Source organism: Cyprinus carpio, chromosome B21, assembly GCF_018340385.1.
Source record: "Cyprinus carpio isolate SPL01 chromosome B21, ASM1834038v1, whole genome shotgun sequence".
In the NCBI taxonomy this organism is placed as follows: domain Eukaryota; kingdom Metazoa; phylum Chordata; class Actinopteri; order Cypriniformes; family Cyprinidae; genus Cyprinus; species Cyprinus carpio.
This window is the reverse complement of record NC_056617.1, coordinates 20048627-20074320: the sequence shown is the minus strand read 5'-3', so window position 1 is coordinate 20074320 and position 25694 is coordinate 20048627. Positions and strand designations below refer to the sequence as shown.

Genomic DNA, 25694 nt, shown 5'->3' with positions numbered 1-25694 from the left:
CGACCAGTGCTGGGGGTAACACAGTACAAGTAACAAGAGTTACGTAATCACATTACCTCTTTCAAGTAATGCATTACTTTTTAATTTAGAAGGAAATATCGGAGTTACTTTTTCAGTTACTGTTTCTCCTGTATTGAGTGACAGCTCTGGTGTTGCCATGGTGACAGAAATGAACATGATCTTACTGTAGTTCTAGACTAAATATGAACGTTTACTCATCTCACCTGCACAAAACACATTCAGTGCTCCTCAAAATCAAAACAGTGAATGCAAACTCTGAATATGACACAAACCAGCACTAATTAATTGTTAAATAACACATATGCTTAATGTATTTTATTAACCAGTGTCTTTGCTACGGTCCTTGATCCAGTTCAACCATACTAATAAGCAAATTTGATTTAGATAAACATAATATTTCGGGGGTCATTTCTTATTGCTGATCAAAGAATGTTGAGCTTTCTTTACTTTAGCCTGATGCTTATTAATTTCACTTCTGTTATTAAGGGGCTTTTACATTTGCCAAACTTTTTAAAATTAAAAACACAAACAAGCCCAGCCCAGATTCAAAAAGTAACGAAAAAAAAATAACAATGCATTACATTCCATAAAAAGTAACTTAGTTTTTTTTTTTTTTTTTTTAGATTGCAACGCAATATTGTAACGCATTACTTTTAAAAGTAACACTTTCCCGAACACTGCTCAGAAAGCTGATGGTAGACCTTGAGCTCCAGTGTAAAGGGGTCATGACATGACAAACCAAACTTGCCTTGATCTTTCACACACAAGGGTGTTTTCACACCTAGTTAGTTTGAGTTCTGCAAACACTCTGGGAGCGGTTCAGCTCGGATGTGAACAAACAAGTGATCTCAGACCCCCTAAAAGTGAACCGTGCTCAGACCACCTGCGGAGCCAGGTAAAGGAGCTGGTTTAGTTTGCACCAGTCCTGGGTTTTCAGTACCATGATGTGTCTTGGCTTTCAGCAGCGCTCATCACCGCACAGCTGACTGAAATAATAACACAACACTGTCAGTCGACAGCCAGCTCGTCTGGTTCATAGAAGAGTTCAACAGCTGCTTTAAGGGTTTTGACCTTTTTAATTTTTTTTTTTTTTTCATTATTAAAGAAAAATTCTACAAATTACAAATCACACTAATAGCAATCACATCTGCCTATAATTCAGATGAAGTGTTACGATACAAGATTTCAAGTATTTTACAGCTCCAATTGTTTTTCTCTTAATAAGCCGAATATATATCTGTGTGTGTGTCATGGTATTAACAGTTCTAGTAAATGCGTACAGTTATTTATATGGCTTTATGAATGACCTCTGCAGATGCACCAGCATTAACGGACGAGAGGCTTTTATCACTGTTTAGTTGAATAAAAGGTTTTTAATTACATCAGTGATCACAAGATTTCCTTCATCAGGATCTGACCACAGCTACGCAGAATGAAGAAGCCTATCAAGGGAAAGCAGGAGAAGGGAACTGCTAAACGCGTCGCAAGCTAATACCAAATAAAATTCAAATAATCACCAAAGAGAGATGAATGGAAACCAAAACAACTGAAAACACTGGAGCGAACGAACAGGTAGAGGTTCATATGGCAGCCAAACCCATGTGAAAATCCATAAATTAGATCAGTGACTGGAATATTGCTTATGATCCGAATGCAGTCGGCAAAGTTCTCAGATGTATCATCATCATAAGTGTCTTTCTTCACGATTCCAGTTGAGACCCTGAGGTCAGCTTCCCTTTAGTCAGAGCGTCCTGCTGTCTGCATGAAGAAAATCAAGAGCTGATGCTAAAACAAACCCACAATGACATCGAGCTCAGACGCATTCGGGCCAGCATAAAAGATGCACACGTAAGGCAAATATATCTCTATAAACAATAAATGACACGTACAGCCAGGCGGTGTAATGTCTCTTAATTTCTTGAATTCATATGTACACTAGACACTCAGATGAGATCTGATCCGTCTCCGGTGTGTCCTCGCAGGAAGAGGAGCTGAGGAATGATCCACGAACACAACAGAGCGCAGCTCACTGAAGCGAAGCGTCGCCGCCGCTGTCTTCTGTAACAGACACGTGGAGGAAAACCAGAGGATTTGGCAAGCGGGACGTTAGTGTCACAGTGATGCTCAAGCCCTGGGAGCCATCCGCTAGAAAATCTACCGAAGACCCCCGAAAACATAACCAGCAACATAACATCATCAGCTGCAGATCACATGGTCTCATCCTGTACCTACTCTAGTCAAGAGCAATCTTACCCTTCAACGCAATCCTTAAAAGAAAAAAAAAATCAGGGTGTCGTTAGGCCAAATAAAGCAGCGACTCTACTGAGGAGAGAAAGCAGAAAGATTCAACAAAAGCCCGATGATACAAGAGGAATAAAACTTCAAAGTCTTTAATAAAACAAAGAGTGGAAGAATTTCTGGTGCCCTCTGCTGTCCGTTAGTGACGCACAGATGCTGTGAACGAGGAGGAGGTGGAAGAGCCTTGATTTGACCATCGTGAGCCGCTGTGTCCTGCTTGTGAGGTGGGGTCAGACGCTCACTTGGGCGCCGCTGCTCGCTGACCCGGGGCTTTGGCATCATCTCTGGCGGCGGGAGCGCTCTGCGTCTGGGTTCGGCTCGACGGCTGGGAGGGATGACGGCGACGGCCATCGCCGCTGGAGGGGTGTCTCTTACGCCCGCCGTCCTCAATCGGGGGCTGAGGGGAGAAAAACCACAGCTTTTTTGGGTTGGAGGTTTTGGAGGGTTTTATGGTTCGTTAAATTTTAATGGAATTTTTGATAGAATTATTAGAGGAAAGTTTGAAGAACGATCAAAGCGCAGGTGAGTAACCTGCTCTGTGAAAGACCCCAAGAAGAATATCGCTGGGCGCCGTTCACACAGAATGCACTTTATTCACAGGCAGTGGAATAGGAAACACATTAGAGTTAACCTTCTTTTAACATTTTCAAGTTGACTAGTTAAAAATCGTAAAAAGAGAAAAGTAAAAAACACAAACGAAGCGTCTCTTTCTGTGTGTTTTGTCAGCCAAGATAAAAGATTATGAAAGAAGCCATGTAGATTTCAAGCCTGCAAACAGCAAATGAAATGAGAAAGGCACTGGCACTCACGTCCACCCTGAAGTCCTCCAGACGCTTGAACTTGCGTAAATGCTCCTGCAGCTTGGGGTCAATCTCCATGTTCTTTGTTTTAGAGTATTTCAGAAAGGCCCAAAACTTCTCGAGTCCGTACAGCTGGCCTGTCAGGGCACATGAAGAACAATTACACAAGAGCTCTAATAACTAGACGTCATTACTTCAGCAGGGGGGGGTCTTTCAGTGCCTCATGATTCAATGAAGATCGATTCTCGAGTCACGATTTGATTATGAATCGATTCATGGTTTTTACATTTTTAATCATGAATTTATCAAGCTTTGTTTGTAAGAGGAATGTTGGGTTAGCAGGCAAATGTTACATCGTGACATCGTTCGATACATTTAATGCCATACACAGCTTTGTGTTCCATGGTCACAAATTTCCACAACTTTAATAATGTTTATGGTTTCTTTTCTCAAATAATTCTCATTTTTATTGTTGTTCACTTTTAAATCACTGTTTTGCAGAGGGGTTTGTTCATATGACTCATTTCATTCCCTCATTTTAGTTCAATCATGGGGTTTCAAGGAAACAAATTAATGAAACATGGACAGTGGCCACAAATTAATACGTTGTAGGAATAAATTATATACAGGCTATATATATATATATATACACACACACACAACCGGTCTAAAGTTTGGGATCAGAATGATTTGTAATGTTTTTTACAGGGGTTTCTTCTGCTCATCAAAGCTGCATTTATTTCATAAAAAAATTACAGGAAAAAATTTAATATTGTGAAATATTATTATGGTGTAACATAACGTTTTTCTATTTTAATATACATTAAAGTGTAATGTATTTCTGTGATGCGCAGCTGTATTTTCAGCATCATTACTCCAGTCTTCACACATCCTTTCATTATGATTCAACATAGTTTTCTCCTGAGATGAGTATTTAACACCTTTATTATTGATCATACATCCTTTCATTATGATTCACAGTTATTTTTTTGGAATCTGTGATACTTTTTTTCAGGATTCTTTGATGAATAAAAAGTTAAAAAGAAGAGCATGTATTTAACAATATACTCTACAGTTCAAAAGTTTGTGGTCAGTACATTTTTATTCTTTCTTTTTTTGAAAGAAATGAAAACTTTTATTCAGCAAGGATGTGTTCAATTGTTGATGTAGAAGAAGTTGAAGAAGAAGTGATAGCAAAGATTTATATTTAGAATAAATGCTGTTCTTTTTAACTTTTTATTTATCAAAGAATCCTGAAAAAAAGTATTTTTGCTCCTCCATTGCTGATGCTCTTTTGTTCCAACAACATCATGTCATTATTATTATTATTATTATATTCACTAGAAAATAGATGTTTTTGTAAATTTGTGAACCGCTAGAAGACTGAGTCGTGATTCAGGTGATCGTGATTTCAGAGACAGACCTGCTTCGTAGTCTTTAACGGTCTCCTCTTGAAAGTCTTTAAATATGTCCGGCCTGAACTTCCTCTCGAGTCCATAGCTGTAAAACCTGAAGAGACACTCCAGACCGTACCTGAGGAACACGAGACATGATCACGTCATAACACGCAGTCTCTGCTGTCCAGCGCTTATTACGAACAAAACACCACATTACACATGCAATACATACTGTACATACAGTAGGCTACTCATGCAAACATAATGTTATGTCTTAAGAGAACATCTGATGTGTAACGTTATATTAGATCATTACAGTAGGACTTACTGTACAGACCGTCAGTTCATTATTCTGGTCTGGATTGAACTGCTTTTGTAGTTTTAATCAATTTATTTGTAATGAACACACTGAAGTGATTTTTTCATTTGAATTTGTTTTTCTTAATTGGATAGTTTCGTATAGATGAAAAAAGTAATGCACTAAGCCTATTTGTTTCTTTTATTTGTTGTTTTTTTTTTTGCATCTGTTCTTTTATTTTATTACAAAGATGAAATAAAAAAATGGCTATATTGTGATTATTAATAAAGTAATTAATACTAAGAAAGGAAGTGGAGGAAATGATGTAATGTTGCAGGTGATTTTGCTTTGAAACCTTCAGAAGACTTTAACTTGATTGTTCTCAGAACTGACCTCGTTGACGTTTATAGCTCAGTCATTTTTCATCAGATTCCAACAAATCATACATAATTTTAAAGGTATTTTAATGAAATCTGGCGCAGAACGCTCTCAAAACACCAACACAGATTATCGCCGGTCAACACTGAAATGACGTGACGTTATTCTACAGAGAAACTCGTGCTTGTTCTCATACCTGTAGCCTTCCTTCCCGTCCTCCACCACCAGCTGTCTGAACTCCTCGTACATCTTTCTGTTGAAGTGATCTCTGAGGAAGAAGGACCAGAAGCGGAAGAGCGTGTTCATCTCCTGAGACTGACCGATGCCCAGCCGCTTGCGCTCTGCAGGAGGACAGAGAGAGGTGAGCGAGGCGAGGAGGAGCAGACGCTCCAGCGGAGGAGGAGACTAACTCACCGTTCAGGCAGCGCCGCCGGTACTTGTGATACACGTGCTGCGTGAATCCGTTCTCCTTCAGTAACTCGTGTGAGGGATGCTGGAACTTGGGGAGAGACTGAGGAGTGCAGCCGTAATTACCCATCGCTGCGGTGCCTTCAGACGGACTCGCGTTCGAGCTGCAGAGACAAGAACACACCTGATCAGCACAAAGCCATTCTGTGTGTTTAACTAAAATATGCTCCTAATCTGAAGTTGATATCTCAAAAACAGGTTCCTGTGGGATTAAGCGTTATACCAAAAACAGCCACCTGGTGGCACTAAACTAATTATTTTTTTTAAAAATGTATTTCTCTGTAACAAATGCACACATTTCTGTCACAATATTATATCACAATAACCACCACATATGGAATCTTGAGACTCACAGACCTTTCTACCTACAGCATGTGTTTTGTCAAGATTAGGAACAGTTATGATTATAAAATATTGTATTAAATTTTGTAATATGACACCAGGTACCGCCCACTAGGGGGGAGGGGCCTGATGATAGGATTTAAAGATTTAAAGGATTTAACGCAACATCTGATCTCAAAATTATCTTCACAGGATGAATTTTGAGTGATTAGGCTTTCAAATGATATCTAATTTAGGATGGTTACCAAAATATGTATTAGGGGAAAAATCAAAATGAAAAACAAACAAACAAAAGTTAACAGTTGGATAAATTAAATGTTTGGCTACAGAAATTTTTACTGAATTTGTTTCTCAAGTTTTAGATCAAGGAGTTAAATACTTGAAATTAGTTTAGCATCACATTTTTTTTAGTTCTTTAGTATTTTATATCAACTGTGCACACATACATTTCTTCATAACGTGATTTTTAATGGATGAGCTGAAACAGATAACAGACTTTATTCATCTCAGATGAAGTCTCTGTCAGTGAATGGACATGAAGTCAGTGTCTGCTGACCTGACGGAGGCGGTGCGCGAGCGGTGCTCTCTGGAGTCCATCACCCAGCCCACATGACACTCCATGGGAGGATTGGAGCTGTGCCGCGTCTTCCGCTTGCGAGGCGTCTGAAACAAAAGTTCATCTGTCAGGTCAGTAACTGATAGGCCTGTGACAATAAATCGATTCGTGAATGGATTCTGAGATCCTCCGAATACATCACGACTCTCTCTGGAATGGATTCTGAGCTTATATTTTAACAGCAGAGGGCGCTCTACTCTAGTTTTCATCCTCATACTCAAACACTCATGAAGAAGAGCTGAGAGGCACTTTTTATGTGATTTTACGTCTGTTATTTATGATTTTATGAGGATGGTTTTATGTAGCCAGAGCCCACTGTGAACACCCTTGTTTTCTAATCTTATGAATGATAATTTTAGGTTTGCGTGTGTGTAAGGATTTGGAAACAAGCAGAGTACGGTGGTTTCTGAAGCATGCAGCGCCATCTGCTGTTCACAACTAAGCTCAGAATCGTCATGCTTTCGGGAAATCTCAGAATCTCGATGCGATGATTTATTTTCTAATAACTGACAGCACCGCACTGTTTCCAGCCTGTAAGAGCGGATACGTACTTTGGCGTCCAGCGGCCGTCCTTCCTTCACCACGGGGTAGAAGCGGGGCGTCTGCGTGGGGTCCCTGAGCCGCGGGGTGCGGGGCGTGCGAGGCGTGCGGTAGCTGGGAGAGTCAGGCACGGCCGTCGGAAGAGAGCGGGCGATAGCTGACGGCTCCGGCGCGCCGAACAGTTTGTTGGCCAAGGCTTCTGTGGGGACTACGGGAGAGAAAACAGTCATGTCTTTAAACCTTCAGGACAAAGCAAGCGAGACAGGATGTGTCCTACACACACACACGATAAAAAGCATCTTTTTCCATGTTAATCAAAGTTTTGTTCTAAATAGCTGCTACACAAAAAAAAAAACGGTTTCTATTTCTGCATCATCGCAGCTGAAACAACAACATACAAACATACATGACAGTGATTGTCTAATGTGAGTTTAAATATCATTCTGCGTGACCTTATAGCCATACTGAAGGCAACAATAGAGAGTTTACCTCAGATCTTGAAAATAAATTAAACATTAGATACACATTAAAACTGTGAACTCACTGGGAACCAATGAGTGTATCCCATAAAGATGTGTCAGTCACTCAGTATGTACATTTAATAATGTTAAAAAGGGCTGATATTCATGAATTTGATTATAAAAAAATTTCATTGCGAGTGCACTGCGCTCTGAGAGGCTCCGCCCACACACACTTCTGATTGGATTATATTTAACTAATCAACCTAAAAATGAAACAACTGCCTGATTCAAGTAACATTTTATTAACTGTGTAGTTAAAGTTCTATTCCAAGTGCAGCACATGTGAAGTTCTTAAGATGGTGTAAATCAGAATCACTTGTTAAATATCTTTGTCGAAGATGCATGAAATATGAAGGCAAATTTTGTATCCTGTGTGTTCATAAATAATGCAAAATAAGAAAAATGCTAATGTTTCCTAGCCAACATAGACATTCAGTTTTAAAAATGCAATTTAAACTTTTCATGACCGTCAGCAGCGTTCAGTCTGTGAGCATCATGCAAACATCAAATATCAAGACATACAGTAGCAGTTCTGCACAGGTTTTTGTTTAAAAACGTGGTGCTCAAGTCAAAGAAGTTCGGCTTGTGTCTCAAAGCTTGTGTTTTTCCCACATTTACCAGCACAAATGCATTCTGTGTGAACATCAGCCGTCATGCAATCACATCTAATGTTAACGTCAGCTACAATAGTTTTGTTCAAAACAGCACTTCCTTGAATAAGAAAAATAATCAAATCCTGTTGAAGTGTTAAAATGTTTGTGTGTCAGACTCACTCTGCTGGGGGCGCGGGGGTCCGGGAGGAACCTCCTGGTGGGGGTCGACGGGCGGCTCGGGGGTCAGACAGTCGAACTGCTCTCGGCTGATCAGGTGCACCTTCTTGAAGTTCTCCACTTCTTGCTGTTGTTACAATAAAGCAGTTATTTACAAGCACTCGTTATTAAGACCAGACACTCGAACCAGAACCTCGCGCAGCAGGACAATACAAGAAGCAAAGCCAATGTTAAAGCTCTTATATTAATAGAAAGATAGCTTTAATCGATACCCATCTCGCTCATACCTGTGAGCCGCACCCAGAATCTGACAGAATAAAACACCTCTGCACACATGACAGAGAGAGCAGTGCAGATCACTCACGTCTGCAGAGAAGGGGCTGATTTCTGATCATATCCTTCATGATGTTTTAAAGTTGTATTGATGCTCTTGGTGCAGTGTTGATCATTTTACCATTCTGTTCTTGGCTACGCTTTCTCACACTATCTAGTACTAGTAACGCTTTTAGTGCACTACAGCAGGACATCTGTTATTAGGAGCACTTGTGCTTTTAATTTTACACATATTCAGAGATTAAAAGGGATATTTTTTACACAAAGTGATTCTCGATAGTTTTTTTCTTTTCTTTTTTGTTTTACCTTGGTAAAGGCATTTTTCCTAACATTATTAAATCTTATATCAAATGCATTAATATTTATAAACTTTACCAATCATACGAAATCAGTATCAACAGAATTCATCAGGTGTCACAGAAGAACATAAAAGTGGTCTTTAGGTATATTTACAGACTGTTTAACGAGATTTAGACGCATTTAAATTCATATAGTTATGAGGTTAATGTTTTAAATATAAAGTTTGAATTTTAAAATATGAAATGATTCAAATAACTGAAATTATATTTAAAGAATAAAGTGAAAACTGCCAGAAGGTGGCGCAAGTCTTTTTCACCGACTCATTCATTCAATCGATTTATTCAAACTGCTGATTCAGAAGTGCTTTTATGAAATAACTCACGTTGAATCTATTTACATTGTGTCTACACTTTGATTGTTATAACGATAGGATTGGATCCAGCTTACACTCCTGTAATTGGCTGTTGTGTTCAAGAAATCAACAGATAAGGCTGTGATTGGCTACTTTGCTCAATGCTGCAAAAACCAGCCGTAAACACAAACCCGTGCTGCTCTTCAGAGCTCAAATACACTACAGTGGACCAGAGAATCTCCAAATACACCCTGCAGAAGAAACTCTATAGCGCTAGCTGAATATTAACAGAAGATTCAACTGCTTTCATTGATTCAGCGTGACTAGAAACACACGATTACAACAATATATGGTTCATCTATTATGATAAAAGTATATAATAATGCTATTTGACAGCCTTTATCACTAATACTATGGAATATTGCGTGCCTTAATAATAACTCACCTTGATCGTGGCGTATTCGGGCTCGTACGTGTCGTCCCAGAGGTCTTGCTCGTAGTAATAAAGTCCGTCGTTAATGACTTTGACCAGTTCGCTGGTCAGCTTGGAGCGTGAGGTGTGGTTCCCCGTCCGGTCTCCTCCGGGATGCTTGCGCAGGTACGGCGGCGTCTGAGTGACGATCAGAATCTTGTTGACGTCTCGGTCGTCGATCTCACAGTCCGAGTCTTCATCGGACCAGTCGGTGAAAGTGTTGCGTCGGCCGTCTATCTGCTCCATCTCCTCGTCGAACATGAAGTCCAGCTCCTCCGGCTCGTCCTGCTCCTCGCCTGCGCTCGGTCCGGTCTGCACCGGCGTCCGAGACTCCTCCGCCTTCTGCAACAAACCGTCCATCAACGACACATCAGGATTCTGGATGATCAATACCAATTTATCAGAAAAAAAGGAGTTGATAAAACTAACAGTTTTTGTGCATTCTTTTAAAATGTGATGCAATGAAATCAATTTACAACAAAACACTGCATTTTTATTGTCAAGCAAGAAAAAAAATCCTTGGTTGTATGATGTTCCTTTAAAAAAAAAATGATATTATTGTTATTTTGGGAATTCTATTTTCCTTGGCTATCCAATAGTAATATATTTCTGTCATAATTTCTTCAAGTTAAACCAGTGGGTTGTGGTGAAGCTCTTTCAGTTGCATTTATGCATGCTGTAAGATTAATTTATATCCAGTAAAAATGTCCAGAGCTCATCGTTGATTTCAACATTGTCTCGTGACCCGATGTGGTTTATCCCTGATCTAATGTGTGTTTGTACCTTGGGTCGCGCCGGAGACGGCCGAGGCCTCTTCTTCACTTCGATCCAGGACTCCGAGTCCAGATCGGGCAGGCTGGCGGACAGGCCCTTGGGCATCAGCTTCAGGTTACTCACATCACCGGTCTTGGGTCGCACCGGCGCCGAGGCCCTCGGAGAACCTGTGGGTCAAACCTCCAGTCAGAACCACGGATGTAACGTATCAAAATCTCACGATACGGTACTTATTGCTATATTTAAAAAGAAAGAAAAAAGATAAAAGTTTTGTATATTTTAAAGTTAATTATTCTATCTAGTGCACTTTGAGAGTTCAAAATTTAAAAACCGCAACCCATGTTCTGAACGAAGAGAACTCGAGTCAGTGAATTGACTCGTAGCTGAACTTTAAATAAGACTCAACCCTCTTTTTATTTGTGATATTCTGTCTCAGTCTCAATTACATTCACACTGGTGTTCGAGGAAGCCACACATATTAGAATAACAACAACAACAACAGTAATAGCCATGCACTGTAAAACAATTGCACTGTAATATAAGTGAAAATTAATATTTTGTAGGTATATAATCATTGCTTTACACTACGGTAGGGAAATTACAATACTTCTTTCCTAATCTCTACACTTGAATTTTGCATTTTATCCTTGCATTTAAACCGCTAGCTGTCAGTAATTAATGCTACACTTTAATCTTTTATTTTAAACTCACAGCACGTGAAATAAAGGAGTTGCCTGCATTCGTTCAGTGTGAACGCAGCCGTTCTGAGACAGAAAACACCGGATCACCAGCTGATCGTCTGAACCAAGTGTGAGCTTCACTTTGAAACAGATCTGATGAAGGGATTGAGCACATCGTGCTTTCGGTTTGAGTTCGTTTGATAGATAACGTCCACCAAAGCATAACAAAACAAACATATTTTAAAACTACACTTTTTGCCCTGAAGACATACGTTTCATATCGTCATGTGACCACGATCATATCGAGCTATCCTTCTTTACCCGTCACGGCTCCTCTCACGTCAGAGCTCACGCTCACCTGTCTGATTCTCCACGACGTTCCTGGGAACAAACTCTGGGCAGTCGATTAACTGAGAAAAGTCTGTGTGCGGTTGGTCCGTCAAAGCGAGGCCAAGCAGCGGCCACTTCTCCGGCTCCTCCTTGCAGCGGATCTTCAGGTCGATGATCTCCACCACCTTACTGTCCTTCAGGGCCTGAAAGAGAAGCAAACGTGACGGGTTCAAACGCGGCGGCTCACGGGGCAGCGGTGCGAGCGTCCGGCGGAGGACCTGACCTCTTTGATGAGGCTGACGTCTGTGGTGAGCGCCTGCACGCGGTGGAAGCTCGCGATCAGAGCGAGCGGCAGGAAGCCCTCCTGATCCATCTTCCTGCGCAGGAAGAAATCCCTCTGCAGGTTGTCCACGCTGAAGTAGTATTCACTGCAGAAACAACACGGGGACAAGACCACACAACTCCTGTTTTAAACATCTGCCTTCATGCATTCACGTGTTTCCAACAGCTCGAGTCATAAATACACATATGAAAAGACGATCGGTTTGATCGGTCTTCTCTGTCCGTGTGTTGTCAGTTTACTCTTTTTGTGAAGAAAAAGTACAAACTTTTGAGTATGTAGCAGAGTATGAGCAGGCACGCTCTGTTGCTTAGTTACGTGCATTCTGTCACAGTTTAAACTGTCCTGTCAATCATCTTATCACAGTTAACAAAACACACATTTTGTGTAAGTTAATGTCCTACCGTACTGGAGATAAATGAAGAGGCACGTTGATCTGCCAGTCGCGGTTCTATCACGCCGAGAACTCTCTTCATATGTTTGCATAATGATGCATTTAAAAGTTAATGACCAAACATATCATTATGAAAGTTCACAATATTGCTGCAGATGAAATACAACGTGCATAACATTAAATATTTTTTAATCAGGTTACACATCATCACTCAAACCCCTTTCTTAACCAGTCCGTCTGTCTCGCATAACCGCCATGTTTGTAGTTTTTTAAGCGTGTTTGTAGTTCTAATGGAATCCTCGTCCACTGCGCAATAGTAGAGCATCCAGGAATCTTTGGTATACTCTTTTCAACACACTGTGATTTGGGACATACTAATTCTGTTTTCGAATACTATTCATGACGGATGTGTGCAGCATGTGTTCTAAAATCGGCTGAAAATATCAAACATGTTCGATCTCCTCCGACTGGGTGGAATCCAAGTCTGAAGCTAAAAACCGCAGTCTGTGACCATCTACACTACGTGATTTTCTATGGAATCTGTCAGCTCTAAAATCACTCACATCTGTCTCTTGATGTAGTCCTTCAGCAGGTCCTGGTCCACAGCGTACAGCTCAGCGCTGCTCATGTTGTCATAATAGTAGGTCACTTTGCTGTTGAACTTCTGACCGCAAGCACCGTCCTTCCCCTCATAGCCTTTATAGCCATAGTAGTCATAATGACCTGATGAGAGCAGAACAGACAGTGTTACAGTACTGCGAGGAAACAATCAATCATTCTCTTTTAACTTCTGGAGTATTGTTCATGTGGTGGTCAAATTACCCTTTTTTTTTTTTTTTACTTCAATGTAATTAATGAAATATATTTTATTATGGTACTAAATTATATTTATGGAATATTTATGATTAATTTATTACTCATAAACTATAAACGTAATTCTGAGTTCTGAAGAATTCAAGATTTACGACAGTTTAAGTTTGGTCTCTTTGTAAAGAAGACACCTGGGAGATTATAAGTGAAGTGGGAAAAAGCTTAAAAAGTGAAAAACTAATTATTATAACAAAAAAAATATTATTTTGAAATATATATTTTCAAAAACATGTATAACCCTAAAACTGCAAGAAAAATCAAAGCCATATATATGAAAAAGTTGTGTTCCAAATTTGAGGTTGATATCACAAAAAAATGATTTAGATTTAAGATTTTGTTTGAGCGAATTTCAACCACGAACAATACAAGTGTGACTATTTTTATCAGGTCCAGTTTAACCTTTTCGAGTCATGTCCATGATTTTTTTTTTGTTCACATAGCAAGTACCAAGTTTTGTACCATTGCAATAAAGTAACAAAAAAAACTGTTTTGGTCAAAAATGATTGAATGATCTTTAGATTCAAGTTAAAATGCGTCTCTCCACAAATCTCAGTGAAGAGACTCTGAACCCGTGTGAGATCTGTGCTGGAGTCGAGTCCGTGTGTCTTTAAGTGTGACTGCACTTCTGGAGTTCTCTACCTCTGCCGGCCCCTCTTCCTCGTCCTCGTCCCCGGCCCCGGCCCCGTCCCCGGCCCCTGCCAGTGTTTCTGTACGGCGCTCCCTCGCTCTTCACGCTCGACACCTCATCATGGTCGTCCTTGAACTCCTGATCGTACCTCCCACTGTGCCAGTCTGCAAACACAAACACAAGCCAGCACGCTGCTGCAGTGAAGAACCCACAAAACCTTCGAACTCAAACACTCGAAAAGTGCTGCTGTGCACGACGAAATGGAAATGCAAGTCAGTTACACTGCCATACAGAAGTCTGGGACCAGTAAGAGTTTTAATGGTTTTAAAGAAGCCTCCTCTGCTCATCAAGGCTGCATTCATTTGATCAAAAATATAGAAAAAAACAGTAATATTGTGAATTATTACGATCTAAAACAATTTGTGTTTGTGTGTGTTCATGGTGTGTATCTGGAGAGATGTGGCGGTATATAAAGCACGGTTTGGATGTGTGGGCACCTCTCAGGTCGTTTCTGGCGTTAGGAGGAACTCGATGAGCGTCAAACTGACGCGTGTTATTCCTGGAGGCCGAGCGCTCGCGAGGACCCTCAGACTTCACCTCGATCCTCAGAGGAACCCACTTGTGCTTGTTTCCTACAACAGCAACATCAGCACAAATACATGTGTCATAATACATCTTAAAGCTGATACGAGGAACATTACTAGTGTTCATTCACATCCCAGATAACGAAAAAACACTGTTTAGGCTTCAAACACCTCGCTTTTTTTGTCCATTTCTCTGCGACTCCTCGTCAGTGTTTTTCTCTTCTCCGGAGTCGTCTGATTTGGCTTTCAGGTTTTCTTTACTCTCTTCATTTTCCCTCTTTTCTTTGGATTCTCGTTTGACGGCTGACTTCTTCACCACCTGACGACGGGATAAACAATCACAAACCCGTCTGACTTTACACTCGACAGGGTTCCCACTCTTTTTCCGTGATCATTTTCCAAGACATTTTTACTTTAATTACGGCGATAATAAAAGACAAGGTCAAATGCCATAAAGTAATATATTCTTTAAAATACATCAAGCAATACATACAATAAGTCTTTAAAAACATACAGTTTATGGCCATGACTTAACTATAAAATCAGCTCTTGGATATGAGCTCTTAATTATACATTACAACAAATGATTTTCAGAACCAGTTTCAGTACCATAGCAAACTAAACTAAATATATTGGAAGCATTACATTTTATTTACCCATTTAAAATAAATAAAGCAGACAGTCGCGGTTCTTGATTCTGATTGGTTGAGCTGCATTCAAAGCTGTTGTAAATTACTCTAATAATGGTTTTATAAAAATAATAAGCCCCGTGAAGCCATGGTTTACAGTGAATTTATGACACGGCTTTAATAAATCAGTTCATTATTTATGCTAACAATAACATTCAAGAAAACTATGTATCCTTCAAATATTTTCAATTAAGTGTTGCTTTAAAAGGGTCAAGTGAACAATAAGTGTATTCTGACTAACTTAAACAGCTGTGACTGGCCACTGTGTATCACTGATCACAGAAAGTGATATAAATATTGACAGAAGAGTTTGAAAGCAGCCGTCACTGAACCGAGTCTGAGCCAGAACTGCAGACAGGCCGGTTTTGTTACATTTTTAAAATTTCAGTATCGACGTTGTACAGAGGCACTAATAGTCTACTTTTGACAATAATCAAAATCATTAGTGACTTGGCAAATTAATATTTCATAAGTTTGTATAGACATCTGTTGTGGGCGTTCTTGGCAGTAAATCTGAGGCTTTTTTAAAAAATTTTTGATGTTTTTTTTGTTTTTATATTGTTTTTACCGAAATTAAGAAATATATTGTGATATAAATTTTGGCCATATCGTCCAGCCCTACGATCTAAAGAAAGATTCTACATACATCATCAGTTTCTGATCTAATTTCAAAATCTGAAGAAAAAACAGAATGGTCTAACTTTATCTTTGTGGAGTTATGCTGTATAAATATATCTGAGGGAAACAGAAACAGCACACTGATTGATTGAGCGCGCACATTCTCTCTCCGCCAGCACAGCAGCGATACAGCGTTTCCATGGTTACCGCTGTAAACAAAGCAGGTATACAGCGTTTCCATGGTTACCGCTGTAAACAAAGCAGGTATACAGTGTTTCCATGGTTACAGCTGTAAACAAAGCAGGTATACAGCGTTTCCATGGTTACTGCTGTAAACAAAGCAGGTATACAGCGTTTCCATGGTTACTGCTGTAAACAAAGCAGGTATACAGCGTTTCCATGGTTACCGCGGTAAACAAAGCAGGTATACAGTGTTTCCATGGTTACCGCTGTAAACAAAGCAGGTATACAGTGTTTCCATGGTTACCGCGGTAAACAAAGCAGGTATACAGTGTTTCCATGGTTACCGCTGTAAACAAAGCAGCACTGTGCCTAGAAATACTACTTAAGTATGGATTATACAGTGGCAAGACAAAAAAAATACCATCTAAGCTTTTGAGTTCCCCCTCAGAGATACATTCATATAAACACCCCCAGTTCAGTTTTATGGATTTTCCTCCAATATTTTGCGCATCGTTAACAGTGAGCTTGCTCTGCCAGTATTTTCTCCTCTTTGCGTTCTTCTTCAGCATCTCTGGCTTTTGTTAATGTCCCGTTTACAGACTGCGTAATATTTCCACACAAATTGCATTTTGGAAAATGCTTGCTCTAGAGTCCGGAACAGACATAGGCTGAAATAAAACAAAAGAGCTGATTGCTAATCGCGTGTTTGGAGCAGAAACTGGCCAGTTATGAATTATGGTAGTTTGAACATTTTCTACTACTAGCATTAGGCTATTAGTTTCGGGCTTGGCTAAAGGAAAACACAATTCATTTTTATAATAATTTTCCAGGAAATTTTCCATTTTCCATGTGTTTTCACAGACTGGAAAATAATTCATCAATTTTCCAGGTTTTCCAGGATGCGTGGGAACCCTGCTAGATCAGCTCTGCATTAAAGGAACCCGTCTCTACTGCAGAGTTTCTTTACTTCCAGAGTTCATCAAAGCCATACATGCATTCAGACAGAAAATCATTTGGGATTATGGTTGAGATTGAAGACTTCTGACGCTGTCGTACCTGGACTTCCTTCGTAGCGATCTCTCCGGGTGTCGGCCAGTTGTTTGCGTCTCCAAAATCCCCCACTTCAAAAACAGTGTTTATTTTTTATTTTTCTGGATTGTGTTTACATTTTCTGGATTACTTTTATTCCATTTACATTTTCTGAACTGTTTTAATGGTTAAATTAAATCAAAAAGCACATCTTATTATTTGAAATCAAAATGTATACCATTTAAACAAGAATTCAACAAAAGGTTATATATATATATATATATATATATATATATATATATATATATATATATATATATATATATATATATATATATATATATATTTTTTTTTAGGGCCATATGAAATCCATTTTATTTTTTCTCAAATTCAGTGCTTGCCATTTTTTTATTTATGTGGATTCCATTTTAATGTTTTAATTAAATTAATCTAAGAATGAATTTATAAAAACTCAAACTTCATATTTTTATGAAACTTTTTATAACATATATAACTTTATTAATTATCTGGACTCGGTCAGATTTATTGAAACTTTATCTTGCATCAGTGTTTCAAATAAGTCTTGTCTGACATCTGATTAAAGACTCAAGTCTCAGCTCGCAGTGCTGCGTTTGCGTCACTCACCTTCCCGCCGCGTCTCACTCTCGCGTTTCCCGCCTTCACCACCTTCGTGGGCCCAGAATGTTCTAGAGCAGCAAAAGAGAGCACGACAATTAAAAACAGCTCAGAATATAGCTTTAAACCATTCAGAATAGGTTATTAATGTTTTATGCTTCATTTGATAAACAGAAAAAATTAAACACACAACAGAATTTCTGAGGAAAGATTTGTAATATAAGGCTACTTTAAGAAAAGTTAAATTAAGTTGTTTTATGCATTCAAATAATCAGACATGCTAAAACACAGAATTTGGTACCAAAAAATATGGTGAGAAAAAATAAAATACTTCATAAGGCCCTAAACATGTATTTTTGTTAAACCTTTAATAAATTGATGTGAAAATGTATACGTTTCATGATTTAAATTAATTAGACATGCTTTTTAGTTTATAAAATTTAATTTAACTATTAAAAAGGAGTCGAGAAAAACTAAAACAGAAAAAAACAGAATCCAGAAAAATGAAAACGGAAATAACGGAAATTGGAAAAAAATAAAACATAAATAAAAGGGCCCTGTGAGAAGCAGGTTTGTGGAGCTCTGAGTTTGAGATGATTTGGAACCATGCCCCAAACATCTTCACAAACAAACGAGAAGTGATTATCAATGAAAGACATGCAAAACATTATATTGACAGTTTCTCACCAAAACAAAAGCTTTTTTTGAAGAAGTTGTTATAAATTATATTGATGTTTTAAATTATATTGAGTTTCTCACCAAAACAAAAGCTTTTTTTAAATATGATTTTTTTAAAATATTTTTTTAAATAATAATAATAAAAAAATTATTAGACCAAATTGTCAAGTCAAGTCTGCTTAATTGTCAGTTCTTCCACATGTACAGTACATACATACAGAGAATTGAAACTGCGTTACTCTCAGACCCTTGGTGCATACAGATAACACTAACAGTAGAACATTAAATACAGATAATAAAATATAAAGTACAACTATACAAATATACACATAGGTCATGTAAAAAGAAAGATAAGTAAAGCAGCACAAGGCACATGGCAGATAGAGTGCAAACCAGTGAAGTGAACAAACAGTGCAGATATAATGATTGTAGTGCAAAGAGCTTATTCAGTCTGATTAAAGTGACAAAGAGCTCAGAGAGCAGTTCTTTTAAACTGACAGAAGAGGTGGCTGAATGAGGTCAGTTAACTGGTGAATGAGGTAGTGAGCAGACCAATGCTGCACAAAGTGTCTGGTGCAGGTCACAGTGTGTTAGTGAGAGCTGGGGGGGGGGGTTGGCTAGGGTTGGGAATCGTTAGAAATTTTCCCATTCCGATTCTGGTTCCATTAAAATCATTAAACAACTATTAAAAAAATAGTGGTAAGGAAAAATGCACAATACTCAAATACTCAATACTGTTTATTACTCACTTTTAACGTAATTTAAAGGTTGTCAATGTCAAAATTCAACATATATATTACAGTATACAAATTTTCTGGTTCCGATTCCATTTAAATGAACTATTATTATGTTTTTTACTATTTTACCTTCATTGAATGTAGTGTTGCTGGAAGGTAGTAAGTAATGTTGAGTAATGCTAGTCCATCAACCAGCATGTGCTTCAAAGGTGATGTTTTTTACACTATCAATAACATTCTGCTTTTCAAGCAGGAATAAGGTTGGCCAAATAGTCCCTTGACGGCTAAGACACTTGTTCATTTCCCTAAATTAATAAAACATAAACTGTTATACTTATAACCATGTATACACACACTCCATAAAGCCCCTATTTTACAAATAATAATGCAGTCAGGAGATGCTGTGATGCAATGAGTGGTTTCCACATTTTTTAACATTTAAAATGCATGAAAATAAATATTTTCTATCACTTTGTTTATCACTCTTGAAATGAGCTGTACACTAAATAATCTAACCCTCATACTTACAGAACAATAGCAGTCTATTTATTTAGTGGTCCAAGTTAAAGTCAGTATGTATATTAAAGAGAATATGGGACAAATATAATGTTATTTTGTGGCAGCAGTTGCTGCACGCTGCCGGTACATGTACAGTCAGACAAAACGATGTGCACAGTTATCAAAGGCGCGAGTGCAGTACAGTCGTAGGAAACATGTATTCGGCAGTTAAAGACATGACGCGGCGCGCGTGTCTGTGGAGTGTGCGTCATTAGAAAAAATGTGCTCAGTAATTAAAGAGACAGGGTGACGTTTCTGTTATTTGGTTTGTGACATCCTTTACAGGAAACGCCAAATTGTCAGAACAACGGCAGAAGGCTGCTCACAGCGCTTGGTCACGTGTTGCACCAGAACCGTTTTTGGAACCGAAACAGTTCTTTTCAAAAAACAGTTCTCTCGGTTCCCAACCCTAGGAGGGACTGAGGTTCAGAGTTCAGTGGTGCCTGGGGCAGAAGGGGGGGGGCAAGGTCGGGAGCGAGTTCAGCTTCCTGACAGCCTGATGGATGAAGCTATCCTTCAGTCTGTTGGTCCTGGCCTGGATACTCCGCAGTCTCCTCCCTGATGGCAGCAGACTGAAGAAGCTGTGTGACGGGTGGGTGGTGTCACCTGGGAAGCAGAGGGCTTTACGGGTGAGACGGGTTCCATAAATGTCCAGGAGGGAGGGAAGAGAGACACCAACGATCTTCTCAGCTGCTCTCACTATGCGTTGAAGGGTCTTCCAGCAGGACACATACCACACAGTGATGCAGCTGGTCAGAATGCTCTCGATGGTGCCTCTGTAGAAGGTGTACATGATGGGGGGTGGGGCTCTGGCTCTCCTCAGTTTGCAGAGGAAGTAGAGTCGCTGCTGTGATTTCTTGGCCAGTGCTGCAGTGTTGTCGGTCCAGGAGAGGTCCTCTGTGATGTGCACACCCAGGAACTTGGTGCTGCTCACTCTCTCCACAGTCGCACCGTTGATGGTCAGAGGATGGTCTGAGTGTGCGCTCTCCTGAAGTCAACAACAATCTCCTTCGTCTTCTCCACGTTCAGAGAGAGATTGTTGTCACTGCATCACCCGGCCAGGCAGCTCACCTCGCTCCTGTATTTGGTTTCGTCTCTGTTGCTAATGAGACCCACCACAGTCGTGTCATCCACAAACTTAATGAAGAGGTTGGAGTTGTGTGACGGCGTGCAGTCGTGGGTCAGCAGAGTGAAGAGGAGGGGGCTCAGCACACATCCTTGGGGGGCCCCAGTGTTCACTGTGATGGTGCTGCCGACCCGTACTGCCTGTGCAGCACTATAGTAAGTGTATTATTTTAGTAATCGACTATTCTACTGATTATTACATCGATTAATCTAGGAATCTGATAAAAAGGTATTTTTCTTTATTAAAGAGCAATACTAAATATACAAGAGAAAATAAGATTTGTTTCCTTTTAGAAATATGAATTTTTTTTTGCCAAAATTGCATAATAACTAAACCCATTTAATGCATTTCACTGCCAAAAAACATTCAAAATGCAAATACAAATATATAAAATAAATTAATTAATTAATTAAAATACAAAAATCAATTTCACATTACTTTAAAAAAGGTCAACATTACAACTTAAAACTAAGACATAAATCAAGAAATAATAAAAAAAAAAAATTTCACGTTACTTTAAAAAAAGGTAAATAGCACAAACCTAAAACTAAGGCATAAATCAAAATAATAGTAATACAAATTATAATACCTAAACATTGCATTTATATAATGCAACGTATCTGCAGGTTGGCATTTGATTGTGCTCTTTTGAATGAGAAAAATCTCCAGTCTTTGGGTCAATAGCTAGAGATTTAAAGGGATGCTTCAACCAAAAATTAAAACGTGTCATCAGTTGACTTGAAGTTTATGCATGACGGTAGCCATTGACTTCCACAGTATTTTTTCCGCTACCGTCAACTCTTTGGTTCCCAACATTCTTCAAAATATCATCTTTTGTGCTCAGCAGAAGAAACTCATACAGGTTTTGAATGACATGATGGCGAGGTAAATGATGACAGAACTTGTGGTTCACAGGTTTCACAAAAGAGCATGAAGTGAGTCAAATCAGCCGCTATCCTAATGCTTTACTGGTTGGGCTGAACTGATGATATTTGATGAAGCAGTGGCACAGATTTTTGTTTTTGTTTGCTGTGTGGGTCAGGGGTTTGTGGCGTGGGCAGAAATGTTAAAATGTTTGTGTAGATTACTTTGTTTGCACCTTTTAATGCATTTCAAACATATTAATCCTGCGATTACGACACACATAACAGCCACACTAAGCAAGAACACAAAGACACAAAAATGCACATAATCACATTTCTTTAAATGATTTAATAAATATGTTAAATGCTTACATTTGTTTTCAAATTAAAATACTATAAGCCTAATAAACATGCTTCATTTAGTAAATAGTTTCTAAAAAACGTATTAAACAATAAATGCCGTTTTGGCTCTGTTTAATGTGGAGTGACAGATCGCACATGAACCGATCGTCTCCTTCACATTAACACCAGTTTCAGCACAAAATAAACATGTCTAAACATCCAAAGTTAAGTTTAAAGAAAGAGTACAACTTTACAATCCGTATCCTGTCTCATATAATCACTCAATCAGTGTTTCAGCCGCACAAGACGTCAATCTAACGTCTTATAAACAGTGTCACGTTACGTCACATTCACCTCAGAAACAAACATATTCAGTGACCCTAAACTCATTCGTCAACAACTTTTACTGTTCTTCAATGTTTGATTTATGTTTGAATAAATCCATTAAGTTTTTATGACAGCCACCATTGTTTATATTAAAAAAAACACAAACAAATTGAAGTATTGAAATATTATTTATTGTAACTATTATTTTAAAAATCTTTCATTATTATAGTAGTGCGGTACCATGCATATTTTACAGCATTAGTTGAGATTTTTTTTTCCTTCAGAAAATTTGGCATGTAGTGTACCTGATATATAAACAAAATAATCGATACTGAATCGAATCGAAAGCTTGTGAATGAGAATCGAATCGAATTTGTGTCAAAACCCAGCCCTTTGATTTTGCTCAGTAGGAACTAAGTCAGATTCTGCTGTGGTTTATGTTAGGGTTTTACCTGCACAACAGTTTATTAATTCATTAGTGAAAGTAGAGAATATTAATTTTATTAATTCATTTTAATATTAAATTCGACGAATATTTAAATTCCAATTTTTTTTAAACACCCAGTATATTACATCCTTTTCAAACTACACATCCTCAACATGACTACGATCACTGTTTTCTTCAGTAGCGCTGACGGTGAATCTGACCTGTGTATTGATTGGCATCACGTGAAGCCGTGTGACCGACCGCAGATCGATGCGTCACAGCACGACCTCGCAGCTGAATTAAAAGAACAAAATTAAAACTGCAGCGCTGCAGGAGAGTGGAGTAGATTGTGTATTTTTACATTTTACATGTATTATTATTTATGTGTTGAATTTAAAAAGACGCTGCGGAGCATGACATCATATCATGACCATTGCAGCGTATGAAGATATTTAATATGCACGTTTTTTTTTTTTTTGGCTTCCTAAAACACCAGTGTGTGTGTAAAAGTGTAGAAGAGACACTACATCACAACTAGAAAGAGCTCTGAGTGCATGCGAAAATCAACCCAAAGACTTTTTTCTTGGGTCGCAGCTTTTAATACAAGCGCTTGCTAAAATAAAAGTGTAGACTTTTTTCTTGGGTCGCAGCTTTTAATACTTGTTGGGTAGATGCTTTTTATTGAATTTAACTTGTTAATGAATTGTGTTTTTTAAGTTTTAATTCTATTGTGTTTTTTCAGGTTTGCACTCTGACTGATTCTTTAAGCTGTTTGTTATGTATTGACTTAGTTCATTGTTTGTTTAAGTGTGAATGTTGTTCTGAGTCTGTCTCTAGAGCGGAGATTAGGTAACGGTCTCCCCTCTACATGGATTAATGTGCCTTTTGGCCCACTCTCGCTATATAAAGAAATACACACACATAAAAAATTATAAAAACGTGTGTCCTCATTCAAATGTACCATGTACTGACACTCCGAAACATGCAGGTTTTTTTTTTTTTTTTTTTTTTCATAATCAAGTGTGCACGGTGTCTGCGCTATGGCTAAAATGACTCTTCCTAATATCACTCTGAAACACTGACTCTACTGATCCCCCGTCAGACGTGAATGAGGTGGTTCACCAAACTTGGCTTCAGCCTGAGAAACACATCTGAGGCGTTTTCAGACGTCATCTAAAGCAGTCGCAGTGCCTCCGCGGCCCTTCGTGTCTCTGCACGCAGACTCTCGTGGACTCGGGGGAGGCTTTCAGCGTCTCTAAAGCACGCAGACCTCATCGTGCTGAGGAACTCTGGGAAATGAGGTCCGCCTGCATGTTTAAGTCAGTGTCAGTCTCACAGATGAGTATTCATCAGGAGAGCTCACAGACATCGAGACAAACGCATTCTGAGCGGAAACCGGATTCAAACCGAATCCGAGCGAGTTCGTGACAAGCACGTGCATCTCACACGTGTCCTTCCATAAACCACAGACAGCTGCAGCATGCGGCGAATACAGTTTAATATCATAAACACACACGCGTCTCACCCGGCCTGACAGGATATAACACCCAATAATTCAGAGTTTGTGCAGCTCTCTGCTAATAAAGCGCTGTTAGTTCTGGTCTGTCAGACGAGCTCAAATAGAACAGGCCGCTAATGCTAATGCTAACCCGATAGCCATTTGTTCAGAAAAGCGGCAAAGGCCAAGAATAACAAGACGTTCGGTGTCTCAAATGTAGTTAGAACCTCAAACGATCAGCTTTGTTGTGCATTAGCAGGTTCTTCTATGAACGCGCTGATGTTTGAAGCCCGGAATCACCGACTCGAGGCCTAAAGTTAGCTCTCGCTGTCATGTGTCTCCGGAGAACCGGAGCAACTAACGGTAACCGACGAACACCGCAGACACACAGAAGCAGTCATGAGCAGCACAGATATATGTGTAACAACAGCCAACAATACATTCGATGGGAGAAAATGATCGATTTCTCTTTTATGCCAAAAAATCATTAGGATATTAAGTAAAGATCATGTTCCATGAAGATACTTAGTAAATTTCCTACCGTAAATATATCAAAACTTAATTTCTGATTAATAATATGCATTGCTAAGAATTCATTTTAACAACTTTAAAGATGATTTTCTCAATATTTAGATTTTTTTGCACCCTCAGATTCTCAAATAGTTGTATCTCAGACAAATATTGTCCTCCTAACAAACCACACATCAATGGAGAGATGATTTATTCAGCTTTCAGATGATTTATAAATCTCAATTTCAGAAAACTGACTCTTATGACTGGTTTGTGCTCCGGGGTCACAGATGACATCAGAGATCCACATCTCGCTGTCTGCAGACTAAGTTAGCGCCCTAGCTAGGGCTAATCTGAGGCAGAAACACGACACGCCCGCTCTCACACACACACACACACACACACACACACACACACACACACACACACACACACACACACAGGCCCGGTGTTATCGGTGATACTGACCGTGCTGTGTTTGTCCGCTCATCTTCTTCGTCCAGGGGTTTTCTTTGGGCGGAGGAGCCTCGGTGAACTCCTTCTTTGAGGCGTCTTCTTCCGCCGGAGCGGGACTCTCCTTCTCCTCGCTGCTACTCTCTTCTTTCGCGCGTTTGAGGCTTTGCTCCTTCACCGGGAATCCTCCGTCTTTATCGGCCTGGCATCGCTCCTGCTCCTCCTGCTGGAGCAGCGCGTTTCTCGGTAGGAGAGTCTCCACCTCAGTGGCCATTTCTCCGCTAACAAACGCCTCAAATCCGCCGCAATGTGCTGCCAAAAGATCGCCGCTCGACGCGCGCCACTCCACCCCTAGACCAGCCGGCTTCAGTCTAAGACGCAGAGAGGTGGAGTGCAGTTAAAACATGTAAAAGAGCGCTGGGAAGCTTTTAAAAACTCTGGCTAGGCTTCGCTACTAACGGCAATGTGAAAGAACCACGCGTTGAACGTGAGCGCGCACGTACGCGCAGCGGGG

General features: G+C 39.4%; 1 protein-coding gene across 2 annotated transcripts; it reads right to left on the bottom strand.

The window, feature by feature from the left end:
- Nucleotides 1-1374: 1374 nt before the first annotated feature.
- LOC109081469 (la-related protein 1-like) lies at nt 1375-25694 on the bottom strand. Of its 2 annotated transcripts, none has more exons than XM_042748454.1 (19): nt 25196-25694; nt 17671-17732; nt 17053-17118; nt 14678-14825; nt 14420-14554; nt 13934-14086; nt 12988-13147; nt 11974-12118; nt 11719-11893; nt 10690-10847; nt 9880-10284; nt 8453-8576; nt 7170-7366; nt 6559-6665; nt 5607-5764; nt 5389-5533; nt 4543-4652; nt 3129-3256; nt 1375-2716 (listed from the first exon to the last, which is right to left on the bottom strand). In XM_042748454.1, the coding sequence occupies exons 1-19, from the start codon at nt 25452-25454 to the stop codon at nt 2558-2560; spliced, it is 2994 nt and encodes a 997-aa protein (XP_042604388.1). In that variant the 5' UTR covers nt 25455-25694; the 3' UTR covers nt 1375-2557. The 2 variants fall into 2 exon arrangements, with proteins under 2 accessions (XP_042604388.1, XP_042604389.1); XM_042748455.1 differs by having other exon boundaries at nt 9880-10248; nt 25196-25693.